The 14,566-nt window shown below is 28.6% G+C and overlaps 1 protein-coding gene across 1 annotated transcript; it reads left to right on the forward strand.

The window, feature by feature from the left end:
* Window positions 1–903: 903 nt before the first annotated feature.
* Window positions 904–14,226, forward strand: LOC102612414 (beta-amyrin synthase-like). The gene is made up of 18 exons (XM_052444744.1): window positions 904–1,336; window positions 1,426–1,614; window positions 1,715–1,804; window positions 1,904–2,101; window positions 2,200–2,284; window positions 3,069–3,235; window positions 4,318–4,506; window positions 4,584–4,697; window positions 6,801–6,920; window positions 7,020–7,142; window positions 7,261–7,359; window positions 9,623–9,679; window positions 9,882–9,928; window positions 10,027–10,170; window positions 11,006–11,183; window positions 11,875–11,955; window positions 12,094–12,177; window positions 13,852–14,226. The coding sequence occupies exons 1-18, from the start codon at window positions 1,130–1,132 to the stop codon at window positions 13,969–13,971; spliced, it is 2,292 nt and encodes a 763-aa protein (XP_052300704.1). The 5' UTR covers window positions 904–1,129; the 3' UTR covers window positions 13,972–14,226.
* The last annotated feature ends 340 nt before the right edge of the window (window positions 14,227–14,566 follow it).

Consider the following 14,566-nt stretch of genomic DNA (forward strand, 5'->3'; position numbering starts at 1 on the left):
ACCTTTTTCAAGAATAATAAATTAATAATGTTATATTTTTTATATTCTAAATTAATTTTTAATTTTACTATTAAATATGTTAAATGAATTGATGGTTTAATATTTTGATACAATTAATAGATTAATCACATATGTATTTACTTAAATGTAACACGACACTAATTAGAGACGTGCGCGAATTGCCACCCCTACTCCCTCCCGTCCCATAAATGATTACACCAGTAAAGATAAAGGAGTAGGCAAGGGAGTTATTATGCCAGGTGTGATGTTTTGTTTCCTTTTACGAATGCATTGACACTTAATTCACTTTATTTTTTTTCCAAATTATTGTACCAAACAAATTTCGTTGTTAGATATACAGAACTTGTTTCTTTTTTCTATGTCTGTCACGTATTTAATTTCATCAACGGTTTTGTTTACCTGTTTATTAATTATTATCATGACTCATCATTTAATCAATACAGAAGTAGTGACTATGTTTTGTACGAAATGACGTGCGTTATGTATCTTTAATTGATTAGTGGAATCTTATTTAAAAAAAAAAAAAGAAATATTAGTGCATTAGTTTACCTGTAATTACTGTACTATAATGATTATAATTTTTTTTGTTATCGATCACAAATTTATAAAAGATATTGTGCGTCATAAGTAATGATGACTAATAGTGAATAACTTGTGATAATTTTTACGGTTATAATACATAAAGTTTGTAAAGTAGTTTTGCCCTGTACTAAATAAGAATGACATAATTTTATTAATTACTCTCAAGTCATTTGTTATAGTGTGACCACTGTGCATCATGTGCACAATAAATACATAATGCTAACAGTTTCATTGCATTTTAAAGTTTTTTATTCTATATCTAGTGCTTCTATTTATTGTCCCAAGATTTTGAGGAATACATGAAAAATCTGGAGCGATCGGTGCATTGATAAGGCTGCAATACAGTTTTGCTCATTGACATCACCAAACATTTATAATAAATAAGATAATGACTTGCAGAAGAATTCTCTCTATTTCATTCTCATTTTCGATCTACCTGGTCACTGGTGATATATAAAATAACCCTCACAACTCTATGGACTAAAATTTAGTTTCTGATATAGCTAGTAGATCAGCATTAAGAAGAATGTGGAGGCTTAAGATTGGAGATCATGGGACAAAAAAGGATCCATACATATTCAGCACAAACAACTTTGATGGCAGGCAATTTTGGGTATTTGATCCTGATGCAGGATCCCCTGAAGAGATAGCTGAGGTTGAAGAGGCCCGTTTAAATTACTTCAAAAATCGCTTTAATGTTAAAAATGCTTCTGAACTCATCTGGCAAATTCAGGTATTTTATTTAATGCACAAGCAACATTTTTTTTTTAAGTTACCAAAACATACATAACTTTTTATTTTTTTTCTACTAATTAATTGCAGATTTTAAGAGAGAAGAAGTTCGAACAAACAATTCCGCAAGTAAAAATTGGTGATCATGGAGAGAAGATTACACATGAAATTGCCACAACCGCACTGCGGAGGGCAGTTCACAAATTTTCAGCCTTGCAATCTAGCCATGGCCACTGGCCTGCTGATAATTCTGGCCCCTTGTTTTATAACACCCCATTTGTAATTATCGTTAATTCATAATTCTCTCAAATTTACAATCACAGTGCTCTCTTATTCATTCAACTATTAATCTAGCTTTAAAACTTTAAAAAATGTGCAGATAATTTGTTTATACATTACTGGGTATCTTAACATTGTATTCTCTAGCGAACACCGCAAAGAAATGCTTCGTTACACATATAATCATCAGGTGCTTAAAAATTCAATCATTGATTATTGTACAAAGGTTTAATTTCTCATGCACGTTGAATGATTTTCGATTGCAATATTATGTGAATTATATAAACAGAATGAAGATGGGGGATGGGGATTACACGTTGAGGGGCACAGCACAATGTTTGGTACTGTCTTTAATTACATATGCATGCGTTTACTCGGAGAAGGACCCGACGGTGGCGGGAACAATGCTTGTGCAAGAGCTCGAAAATGGATTCTTGATCGCGGCGGAGCAACCGGCATCCCGTCTTGGGGAAAGACTTGGCTTTCAGTATAATCCATCATTCTTCTTGCTAAATCTTGTGAAATCTTGATTATAAGCAACAATATTTTCGTAGTGATTTGATTTTTTTTTCCTTTGTCTAATAGATTCTTGGCGTTTATGATTGGTCTGGATGCAACCCAATGCCTCCAGAATTTTGGAAGTTTCCTTCCTTTCTACCTATCAGTCCAGGTTAGTTCATAGAACTTGCAAACATCCATCATTCATTATTGTTGTCAGTTAAATTTCCGGGCTTCCACTTTTATAAAAATGTCAATTGAGTATTTTCTGAGATGGAAAATTATCAATTGTTGGTCCGAATTATCTTACCTCAAAAGTTTGAATTTGTACGGCGGTTTATGCAAAGTTTACCTATTGTATCAGTTTTTCACATTTCCATTAACAATCAGCTTTTCACATTTCCATTAACAAGTTAAAAGCGTCTTGCTCTTGAAGTGTAGTTTAATGACAGGTGAAAAAATTCATACTTTTAGCAATCATTAAGGTAAAAAAATGATAATTATCGGATAAAAAATTGATTTTTTTTTGGCGAATGACGATATTAAATGTCCAAATCACTGTTATGACATCATCAATAGTTAATCTCTATTAATGACAAGAAGGAAAAGTGATATAATTTGTTGCTGAACAAATAATAATTTTTGGGATATGTTTTAAAGATTGAGAAAGCTTCATGGGGACGATAATTTCTCCATTGGAAAATGATTATTAGGGCATTGAGAGGGCAAGCGGGCAAGGGTAAAGTAATTAAATAGCCATAACATTATTTTGGGGGGTGACTTTAATTATAAGCATAAATCAACGGGTTGAACAGATAGTTATTTTTGGTTTGACACAAGTTCAATTTTAATTTCAAATTGAAAATTGATGCTGCAATATCTCTTATAATTAAGTTCTAAAATATGCTGTGAGTTCAAATCTTATTCTGAATTTTCATTTTCTTTCAACATTACAGGAAAATTGCTTTGCTACTGTCGGGTGACATACATGCCTATGTCATATTTGTATGGAAAAAGATTTGTCAGTCCAATCACACCGCTTATTTTACAACTGAGAGAAGAGATTTACACTCAACCTTACAGCGACATTCATTGGAGTAAAATGCGACATTTCTGTGCAAAGGTTCTTTCATTAAATTGATTTCATCTTATTTTAACTTCTTTTTTTTTTTTTGGGCGCCGGCGGGAGGGGGGGGGGGGGGGGGGGGGCGGCTTGTGGAGGCAATTGTGCTTTAATATCAAGACGTTCAGTAAATAGTTTTCAAGTATACATCCCTTAATAATTAGAGCTTTTATTTTTATATTCCACATCAGCAGTAACTTATAAGTGTGGGTGGACACAATTAGTAATCAGGAAAGACTTCAGCCTCCTTCGAGCTATTATTCTTCTTTTAAATGTATTCTAAACCCCTATTCTAAGAGTTAATTAAAAATAATTTGGACACATTTTTTATATAACAATACTTATATTTTAATGACCTTGCAATTTAATGGTAAGAATGTTATTCAATAGTTTAGAGAATGGTTCAAATTCTAATAGCCATGTAATTTTGTATTTTTAGATATCTTATGGAGACTACTTAGATTTTTTCTTTTAATTTTGTGGAGATTACTTAGAAAAAGATTACTGTCACAAATGTGGCCATAATAAACTCTAATATTTAAATTAAATAATTTATTACTATTTTTAAAATTTAAAAGAAAGTTTTGGGGCCAATGTGTCCGTAGCCCATTGGTACACCCATGACAACGTTGAGGTCATGGGTTCAAGTCCCAACGACTTGATTCCTTCCTATAATAGGGGTTGAATAGTCTCCCCACGTTAGGGTAGAATCAATCACCCTCCGATATTAATAGTAAGGGCAGACTTCCCTTCAACTTTAAGTGAAAGGTTGACATTCGGGCTGTTTCACAATAGAATTATTCAAGAGAATCCCGACTGACTTATGATTGTATTGTAATATATTAGTGTATAAAAAAAAAAGTTTTGGGACATTAAATGTGTTCAACTAAACAGTTAAAAAATTGAATGCCCCCAATTAAAGTAAGCTCTCCCTAATTTAAGTGTCCAGTCCGCTACCTTCCAGCCACATAATCAAAATACAAAACGGAATCTCAGTCAATCGAACGAAAGGTCATACATTGAGAGACTTTATTGCTTGATGCAATGATCAATTGATTATGAAAGTTTTTTTTTTTTTGCAGGAGGATATCTTCTTTCCTCATACTTCCGTTCAAAACTTGCTTTGGGATACTCTATATAATGTAGTTGAGCCCGTTCTTAATCGTTGGCCTCTTAACCAATTGAGAGAGAAGTCTCTAGAAATTGCAATGAATCACATTCATTATGAAGATGAGGCCAGCCGGTACATGACTATTGGATGTGTTGAAAAGGTAAATGAACTAAAGTAATAAATACGTTTATATTTCCAGACTCATATATGTTAACTGATACATGCTTCATCGAACAGCCATTGAATATGCTCTCTTGTTGGGTCGAAGATCCTAACAGCGATTATTTTAAGAAGCATCTTTCTAGGATCAGCGAGTACTTATGGGTTGGAGAAGATGGAATGAAAGTGCAGGTTCGTATAATTTCGTCCTGCATTAATTATATTATAAGCAAACAAACTTTTAACATTTTTCTTTTGATTATATTTTAAAATCTTGTAGGAAAAAAGCTGTACTTTGGCTAATAATTTTGGGGGAATCCTCAACTTATGAGTTAACACACCCACCATTGGAATGCACACTATTATTCCACGTGATAAAAATTACAGTAAATAGAACACGCCATACATGTGTGGACTAGTTCGTACATGATAGGGGGACGAATCTCAATTCATCTAAAGAATAATTCTTGCAATAAGAATACAAGTTTGGAAAATCCAACTCAAGAATTAGTTTCTGGATATTAGCTAGATCCATTGACTTTTATAATCTGATCACTATAGCCATAGATGTGAAACAATACAAATAATGCACATTTTTAATCCAACTAATTTGATGTTAATTAGATTTTTTTTAAAAAAAAAATTGTGATGCAATGCACTGACATGTTAAAATGGTCAATTTACTTTCTAGTAAGGACGTTCCTCCATTTTAAAATTAAGATTTGGACTAGATGACAATACCTAATAAATTATAAATATACAATATTAGCTATATATATGCTCAGGAGTGACGTTCTCACTATTTTTTTGTGCAAAGTCTACGTTTTACAACGTTGTGTAAGGAATTATCTTATAAAGGGTCCCCTATGTTAATAAAATAAGGGACAAGCTGAATATATATATATACACACTTTAATATAATGTATTTTACTTTTTAGTGTATTAAAATATAGGTTTTTTTCTTTTTTATCCTGTCTTTATCATATTAAGGTAAAGGAACTCTTAGTAGACATAAACTCTATATGTACCTTCCTAATATCTAGCTTAACCTTGCACTTTAAATCTGTGAACATCCACACTTCGAGAGTTTTCAATATTTTTTATCGAAACATGCTTTTAAATATATATTGCAATACAATGTATTTGTCTTTTGGTGTATTAAAATTTATGTTTTTTTAAAAACTTTTAACTAGTCTTTTACCATACATACAAAAGTAGAGGTAGGGATGACATTTAAATTTAGATCCGGCCCGGATCCGCAAAGATTTAGAAGATTCAGATCCACATATTAAAAAATACGGATATAAATATGAAAATTTGGGATCCGCAGTTATCCGGATCCGGATATGAATAAATTTTATTTTAGATTAAAAATTAAATTAAAAAATATATTAAAAATTAAATAAAAAATTAAAAAATAAATTTTATTTGTGGATTTATGACGTTGTTGTATATTATTCATGTTGAATTATTAATTATTGGATTATGATTGAATTTTATTTGATATTATTAAGTAAATTATTGAATTTGATTTTAAATTAAAAAATAAAAATAAAAATGTATATTAAAATAAAAAATAAAAAAATTAAATTTTATTTGTGTATTTATGATGTTGTTGTATCTTATTCATTTTGAATTATTAATTGTTGGATTATAATTGAATTTTATTTTATATTATTAGGTAAATTATTGAATTTTATTTTAAATCAAATTAAAAATATATATTAAAATTAAATTTTATTTGTAGTTTTATGAGATTATTGTATGTTATTCATGTTGAATTATTAATGTTGAATTATGATTAGATTTTATTTGATATTATTAGGTAAATTATTGAGTTTTAATTTTTACGGATCCGGATATCTGGAATATTCGCCCGCATCTGTTGCAGATATTATCCGCATCCGGATCCGCATCTTTTTTTGCGGATCTAGATGTGGGTCTAGATATAGAAATATTAATGCGGATCCGGATCCGCATCTTTTTTTGCGGATCTAGATGTGGGTCCAGATATAGAAATATTAATGCGGATCCGGATCCGCATCCAGATATAGAAATATTAATGCGGATCCGGATCCGGATGCACCTACTTCTAAATCTGGATTCAAATTTTGCCAACCCTTAGTAGAGAACCCTCACTAAAAAAGGAATCCACACACACACACACACACACCTACCTACCTAATATCTAGCTTAACCATACGTTTTAAAATTTGCTAACCTCCGCACAAGAGAGTTTTCAATATTTTTGTCGTTGTAAGCTGAAAAGTTATTGTTAACAATTAATACATGCAGAGCTTCGGTAGTCAAACATGGGATTGTGCTATTGCCGTTCAAACTTTACTTGCTTGCAGTCTTACTGACGAAATTGGTCCAATACTTATGAAAGCACATGACTTCCTTAAAACGTCTCAGGTTAATTTTCATACTTATGTTTTGAAATTTTTATACATAGGACACCCCCACAATTTTTTTTTTTTTGGTTCACACATATATATGCATGCAATTTGGCAGGTCACTGATAATCCTCCAGGAGATTTTAAAAGAATGTTTCGTCATATTTCTAAAGGAGGATGGACATTTTCTAATAAAGATCACGGATGGCCAGTTTCTGATTGTACTGCAGAAGCCTTACTGGTAATTAAAGTTGATTGAAATGGCCATTTTTGGGTAAACAAGGCAATCAAAGTGGCCATTACTTTTCATATAATTTTGCACATAAATTTATAATATCTTTCGTATTTCACGAATGCAGTGTTGTCTACACTTCTCAATGATGCGACCAGAAATTGTTGGAGAAAAAATGGAACCTGAAAGATTTTATGATGCTGTTAATTACGTACTTTCTCTGCAGGTAAGGAGCGAACAATTTATATTTGCGACCTTATCATTTGCATGTATTGTTATTAAATTTTATACATTTGACCAAAAAGAAAAAAAAATTAATCTTCGAACATCAATTGCATATATGAAATAAGATCTTATCCTAATTTAAGCTCTCTTAAGTTTTGAAGATTTTGTATGCAATGGTGAAACAAGATTTAGTTCAATGGGGGCCATAATGGAGAAAACATAAACTTAAATTGACTGTAACATTATATCAATAAAATTGAAGAGGCCAATAGGGGGGGTCATAGTATGGAAATCATAGAATATTATAGGCTACAACAAATTCATGTAAAACTAAAAAAATCTAGACATAAAATTTGCATAAACATGGAAAAATTCCAATAAAAATGTGTCAATTCAGGATTCAGTATTTTATTAAAGTTTGAAAAAGTTATTAAGTTATATTGTTTAATAATATAATGGTATTATACAATTAAGCCATATGACTTAATATCTTTTCTGTGCTTTAATAAAATTTAGGATCCTAAACTTGATCAATACTTAAATTTCAATTGATACATTTTTTCTTCATGTAGTTTTTGTTGTCTTTTTTTTTTTAACTTGGGGATGACCAAACGACAATAGGCTCGTACATAGTGTCCCACTTGCATGTATGACTCGTGTTCATTACTGATTGTGTATAGTGAAGATTTAATTATTCTTATATTTTGATGTATTAATCCTAAAATACCCACCCATTTTGTGTTTAGAGAAAGTTATTTTGTGGGGAAAAGACATCTACATCCTCAAGATTTTGAGAAATGGTCATATAAATCCATATTTTCAATAAGGGACACCAAGAAATCCTTTTGACTATAATACCCTATATTTCTATTGACTTAAAAAAAAAGTAGCTCCAATGATTTAAAATAAATAGAAGTGTAATATATGTTAAATGAATGAAACAATATATTTTTAAAATAATTTTAATATTTAAAAAACATTTTAATACTTTAAAATCTTATATTATATTAAACTAAATTTTATAATAAATAGAAACTTAATATTAAAATAAATACATAAAAATTTAAATTATTTTCATAATGTTATATAAAATAATTTCAGTATGTGAGATATATTTTATTAATTTTAAAATCTATTTAACACATAGGTATATTTAAAAATTTTATAATAAACACATATATATTATTAAAATAAATATAATAAAATAAATATACTAATTTGCATTTGAAAAGTTATTTGTTCTATTAAAACATATTCTAATATCATTAATCTACTAGACAAGTTAAACTATTTAAATTATAGTAATATTTATTAAAAAAATTTAAAATTTTAATTTTTAGTTACTATCTACTAGGATATTATAGTAAAAAAAGAGTTTTTGTATCCCTTATTAAAAATTTAGGATCTACATGATAATTTTCCCAAACTTTAGAAGTGTAAGTGTTCTTTTCCCTTATTTTAATAATGGGTAGGGATATTTCCACCCCATTATTTGTGTAAATCGACCCCACTTCTAAGAAATATCTACAATATATACACTTTTTTTTTAAGAAATACAGATCAACAAAAATATTTATGTAATTAATCAATTAAATCATTCTCATTTTTTTTACTTATTTGTTTTTTTCTTACAATTAAAGTAGCTTTAATATAAGTTCTATTTAATTATTTTGTTTTATGACATAAAATGACCCACTTGCCTCAAAAAAATATGTATTCTTATGTATCTAATACTTTAGGTACTTAATTTTGTGACTTATAATCTAACTTCTTAAATGAAATCTAATAATTTTTAATATTTTACATGTAAATAATATAAATTTGACAGCCTAATAATTTAATGAGTATTTTCTCATAAAGACATATGTTAGTTTAATTAAAAATTAATAATCATACTAATAAAGTAGAATTAACTATTTAGAAACAATGAATTTTGTATAAAATTAAAATAAAGTTTTTGGTATTTTTACCTTTTAAGGGTAAAATAATCAATTTAGATTTTGGTTGAAGCAATCTTATTAGTAAAATATAATAAAAAAATCTAAGTCACGATAAAATAAATTAAGATAGATTTAATTGATTAATTCTTTTTAATTCTTCTTTATTTGAAAATTTTAAAAATAGTGAGAATTTTTTGTAATTATTTTCTAAAAGTGGGGTGGATTTACAGAATTTATGGGGTAGAAATTCACCATCCTTTAATAATTTAATCTTTCTAAAAAATAATTGTTCATTGTCTCATTAGTTAAAAGCTTTTTATGCAGAGTGAAACTGGTGGAGTACCAGCCTGGGAGCCAACGGGAGCACCATCATGGTTAGAGGTAATAATTTTGAACATATAAATTTTTTTCTAGCATTAATATGCAGTTTCATTTGACTAACCACTAAAGTTCAAATCCTAAAGAAATATAGAGTTAAAAAAATCGGTTTAAACTTTTCCATTTCCTATTTTTTACTAAATTTTCTTAACCCATTAATATCTATATTAGTTGAATTTTTTTTTTTTTTTGGTTCTTTTTTCAGTTGCTCAATCCTATAGAATTCCTTGATGAAGTCATCATTGAATATGAGTAAGATTTCTTCAAATTTTTGTTTGATCTTACACAAATATTCTTGCTATAAATTCCAGCGCAGACTTATTAGCGATTGTGAATTGTGTTGGATCCAGTAAAGTTGAGTGCACTGCATCAGCATTGAAGGCAATGACTTTGTTTAAGAAGTTATATCCAAAACACAGGACAAAAGAGGTTAAAAACTTTATCGCCAAGGCTACAAAATTTATTGAAGACATACAAAAATCTGATGGTTCTTGGTACGTTTTCACTATAAAAAGGTCGTGATTATTTTAAGGTGTATGGTATGTTTTGTTTTGTTTTTTTTTTTTTTTTTAATTTTAAATTTTTTAATGGGTTGATAACAAAATTTTCTTCTATCGTTCGAGCCTCAACTCAAGCCCATGTTTTTAAAAGAGGCCCAGATCCTTAAAAAGCTTGCCCGAAGTTGGATAGGACGGGTCTTTTTTAAATGATGCCTTATTTTTAGCCTCTTAGTTTTAGTATTTGATTTTATTGTTTTAATTAACTAAAATAATTCATTTATTTCTTTTAAGAAAAAATTAAGGGTTAGGCCAAGCCTACGCTTTTGTTCTACGACTAGATCCAAGTCCGATACTAAACAGACTTTAAAAACAGAATGTTAAAGTCTTGTGAGTTGAGGTAGGTTAGCAGGGACAGACTGACCATCCTTTTTGCCCATCTAATTCTCTCCCTATCTTTCTAATTCAACTATTTAACTAATACATTGTCTAATTAGATAGCTTAATTTATCTATTTTTCACCAGTTGAATGTCAAATTTGTATGAGTTTTAAGTTATATTAGACTGTAGAAATATTCTTTTACCCTTAAAAAATTAGTTTCAACGAATAAAACAGTAGTGATATGGTGTCTTAGGGGCGGTTAGCTTGATAATTGACTCAAATGTCTAAAGGAGTATTTACCAAAACTAATTAATAATTTCTTTTAAACTTTCAATGGTCATCAAAACTCATAAAATGATCAAAATTCGTTTGCACAATTATTCGATTTTTTCCAAGATTTTAAGCAGAGCCTAGAAAATTGTTTATAAAAAATTAATTATGCTTTGACAGGTATGGTAGCTGGGGAATCTGCTTCACGTACGGTGCATGGTTTGCAATTTCAGGGCTAGTCGCTGCAAAAAAGACTTACAGCAATTGTTTAGCTATTCGTAAAGCAACAGATTTTTTACTCAAAATACAATGCGAAGACGGTGGTTGGGGAGAGAGTTACCGTTCCTGCCCAAACAAGGTAATTTTTTTGGATTTGATCAATAATTATAGATGTATAAAAAATTTAATTCCCTCAAACATTATTAACCTCATTGTTCTCATGAAATCATTGATAATAAAATAAAAAAATACTAGATCCTAAAATAGTTAGTAGGTTTTGCTATAGTTTTGCTACGATTGAATATGATTTAGTTTTAATCATTCAGATGTTTTATTAAGAACTTAATTATCGCATATGATAGAATTAAGTGCAAAATTTTGATTGAACATATTTTCGGACTATAAGTTTGTCAGCTTTTGTTCTTTTTTTTTCCTATATAAAATATGAATAAATATGAGTTTAACTAAAATCTAAATAGATATATATGAAAGTATGAATCAGAATGATATACTTTTTTTTTGGTTTTTTTTTTCATCTCTAAATGAAAAATATTGTTTTCAAATATTTATCCTCATAAAAAATATAGGTAAGAAAAAATAAAGTTTTCTTAAGGTAAATATTATTCGAATATATACATTCAGATCGTTACGAGCTCAGAAATATATAAATTTGAACAAGCAAACGACAAATTGCTACCTGAATTTTAAGCAGGTTTTCTTGGAGTATAGTAACTAGTTTTCCGATTTCTTTTTATTATTATTTTTTTCAGTTTTACATTTAAAAAATTAATAATTTTTACAAAATATAATCATTGTATTTGGTGATGTAGAAATATATACCTCTTGATGGAAACCGATCGAATTTAGTACAAACTGCATGGGCTATGATGAGTTTAATCCATGCCGGACAGGTAATTGGCTGCTAATTACTAAACAATTGTTTTCCTTAACAACTTGTACGATTTACGAATTATATATTCTGCTAAAAAATAGAAAAAGTAATTCCTTTCATTTTGTCATTACCTAAATTTAATCTGTTTGTGAGTTAGATGGAGAGAGATCCTACTCCTCTTCACCGTGCTGCGAAACTGTTGATAAATTCGCAGCTGGAAGATGGTGATTTTCCCCAACAGGTAATTCTCTTTGATTATTACGAAAAAAAAAACTATGGAAACAATAATTATAATGCATTACGGATGTGAAGCAGTATTTATTCTTTACCAGAAAGTTCTGACATAAAATTTTCATACAAATTTACATTGATCTGATAAAATTTAATAGTGAAGGTGTAAAATCAACAAGAAAAATGAATGTTGATAACTCATCCACCTCCTTTATTCTTTACCATTGGATTTGATGAGACTAATGCATATAAATTTGTGTCAAATATTTTAGACAAAAAATTAAGTTGAAATAAATAATCTAACCCATTATATAAATGATTATTTAATAATATTGAAATATTTTTAAAATCAAAATAGTAAGTCACATGGGCATTAGGTGGTGCCGCAGTGATGCTGAATGGTGGACTTTTTAGATATTAAACATACCATCGAGGCATCGACTCAAAATTTTGAGATCTATTTGATGGCTGGGTGGGCTGCGTTCGAAGCACAACCCAAACTATGGAGACAATATTAATAAAAATAATACCATATGTCACCTTTTTATTTGCATATTATGTTCAACATATTAACGATATAGTTTGTATTTAAACTAATGTTGCTTGTGTATGTGTGTCTATATATATAACTCAACCAAAAGTGTTTTATAATTAATTACTATCCACTCTTAATTTTAGAGAATTAATTACTCTATCACGTTAGTTTTTTCCGATAACTAAATAATAAACCATGTAACAAAAATATTTATAATTTCAAACAATAAAATTTTCCCCATTACCTCCTTTCAACCTCTCTTTTTTTACTTGTCTTATCAGTATCTCCCTCACCACCAAAAAGCACAGATATTTGACTTTGGTTTATTCAAAACAGAAAGCAAGTGCCTGAGAAAAATATGGTGTATTTATTTTTACACGTATTTCTGTCTTCTTGTGATACCAATCAATTTCTTCTAGCTTGGAGTTTGTTCATTGAGAATAGGAAGAACATAGAGATGGAGAGAGTAAGAACATAGAGGTGGAGAGAGTAAAGAGAAAAATAAACTTTTAGTAAATTATATTTTAATTAACAAATTTAAGGGTATTTTTATTGTTTTATTAAGATTAGATGTATTAGAGATAAATACGTACATTCATCAACCAAATATGGTTGATCATCAAAAGAAACAGAAAAATTAATGAGGTGGAGATGGATTAATGACTTATCGAAAATCTAGCGGTAAATTAATGATAGTCAATTTATTCAAATGTATATTTAAATTTACCTAAAATAAAACATAAGATACTTTTATGAGTAATTCTATGATTACAATTTTCTAAGTAATATGACATTTTGCAGGAAGATAATAACATATTTGGATTCTAACCCAAATTATAAAGACAATATTATTAAAATTATACCATATGTCACTTGTCGATTTACATATTTATGATATATAATTTTTATCTAAACTGATGTTACATATATGTAAATGTAGAATTCAACCAAAAGTTGGGGTGATAGCGAAAAAATTATAGATAATAAAATCAATCATCATCAGTTAATATAATGATTGATACTATTGGGATTTCTTCATATAAATTATATAAGTGTAATGCTATTACTCCAAGTAAAATGACTATTTAATATAAAAAAATTCATTCTAAAGTGTTATAAATTGATTGATTACTTGCTGATTGGTGGCAGGAACTCACTGGAGTTTTTATGGAGAATTGCATGTTACATTACCCAATATATAGAAATATTTTTCCGATGTGGGCTTTGGCAGAGTACCGATCAAGGCTTCTACTACCGGAGATTTTCTAAAACTGTGTGCTAGGGATCAGATTATGATTCTACATAGCTAAAATAGAGACCATAATATCATTCATATATATTTATATATAACCAAAATTATTGTCATTTATGACATATAATTACAGTAGGAAGTATCATAATAATTATGGTATGTAATAATACAAGTACGAAATATCACCCAACTATGTAATTGATTATGATTCTATTATGTTATTCATATTCTTGTATAATAAATTATGACTTTTTGAGCAACATTAAATCAATGAGACTAAGGGCCAATTTGGTAATGTTAGCTTTTAAAATAATTATTGCTAATTATGCTATAAAAATAATTGGTTGTGAAGAGAATCAGTGAAATGTTTGGTAAAAGTTTTTAAAAAATGTTTTGACTTTTATAAGCAGTCGTATGTGTTTGGTAAAACTTATTGTTAAACTGTTGTAAGAATATAAATTATTAAATTAGATATAATGTTGAATTAAATTTATTTATACATTTATAAACATGCATATAAAATATTTTTTATTGTGGATATATAATAATTAACAACTAATATAAATATTTTATATTATTAATTTTGTTTTTTATTTTGTTATCTCAATGTAA

Source organism: Citrus sinensis, chromosome 7, assembly GCF_022201045.2.
Source record: "Citrus sinensis cultivar Valencia sweet orange chromosome 7, DVS_A1.0, whole genome shotgun sequence".
Lineage (NCBI taxonomy): Eukaryota > Viridiplantae > Streptophyta > Magnoliopsida > Sapindales > Rutaceae > Citrus > Citrus sinensis.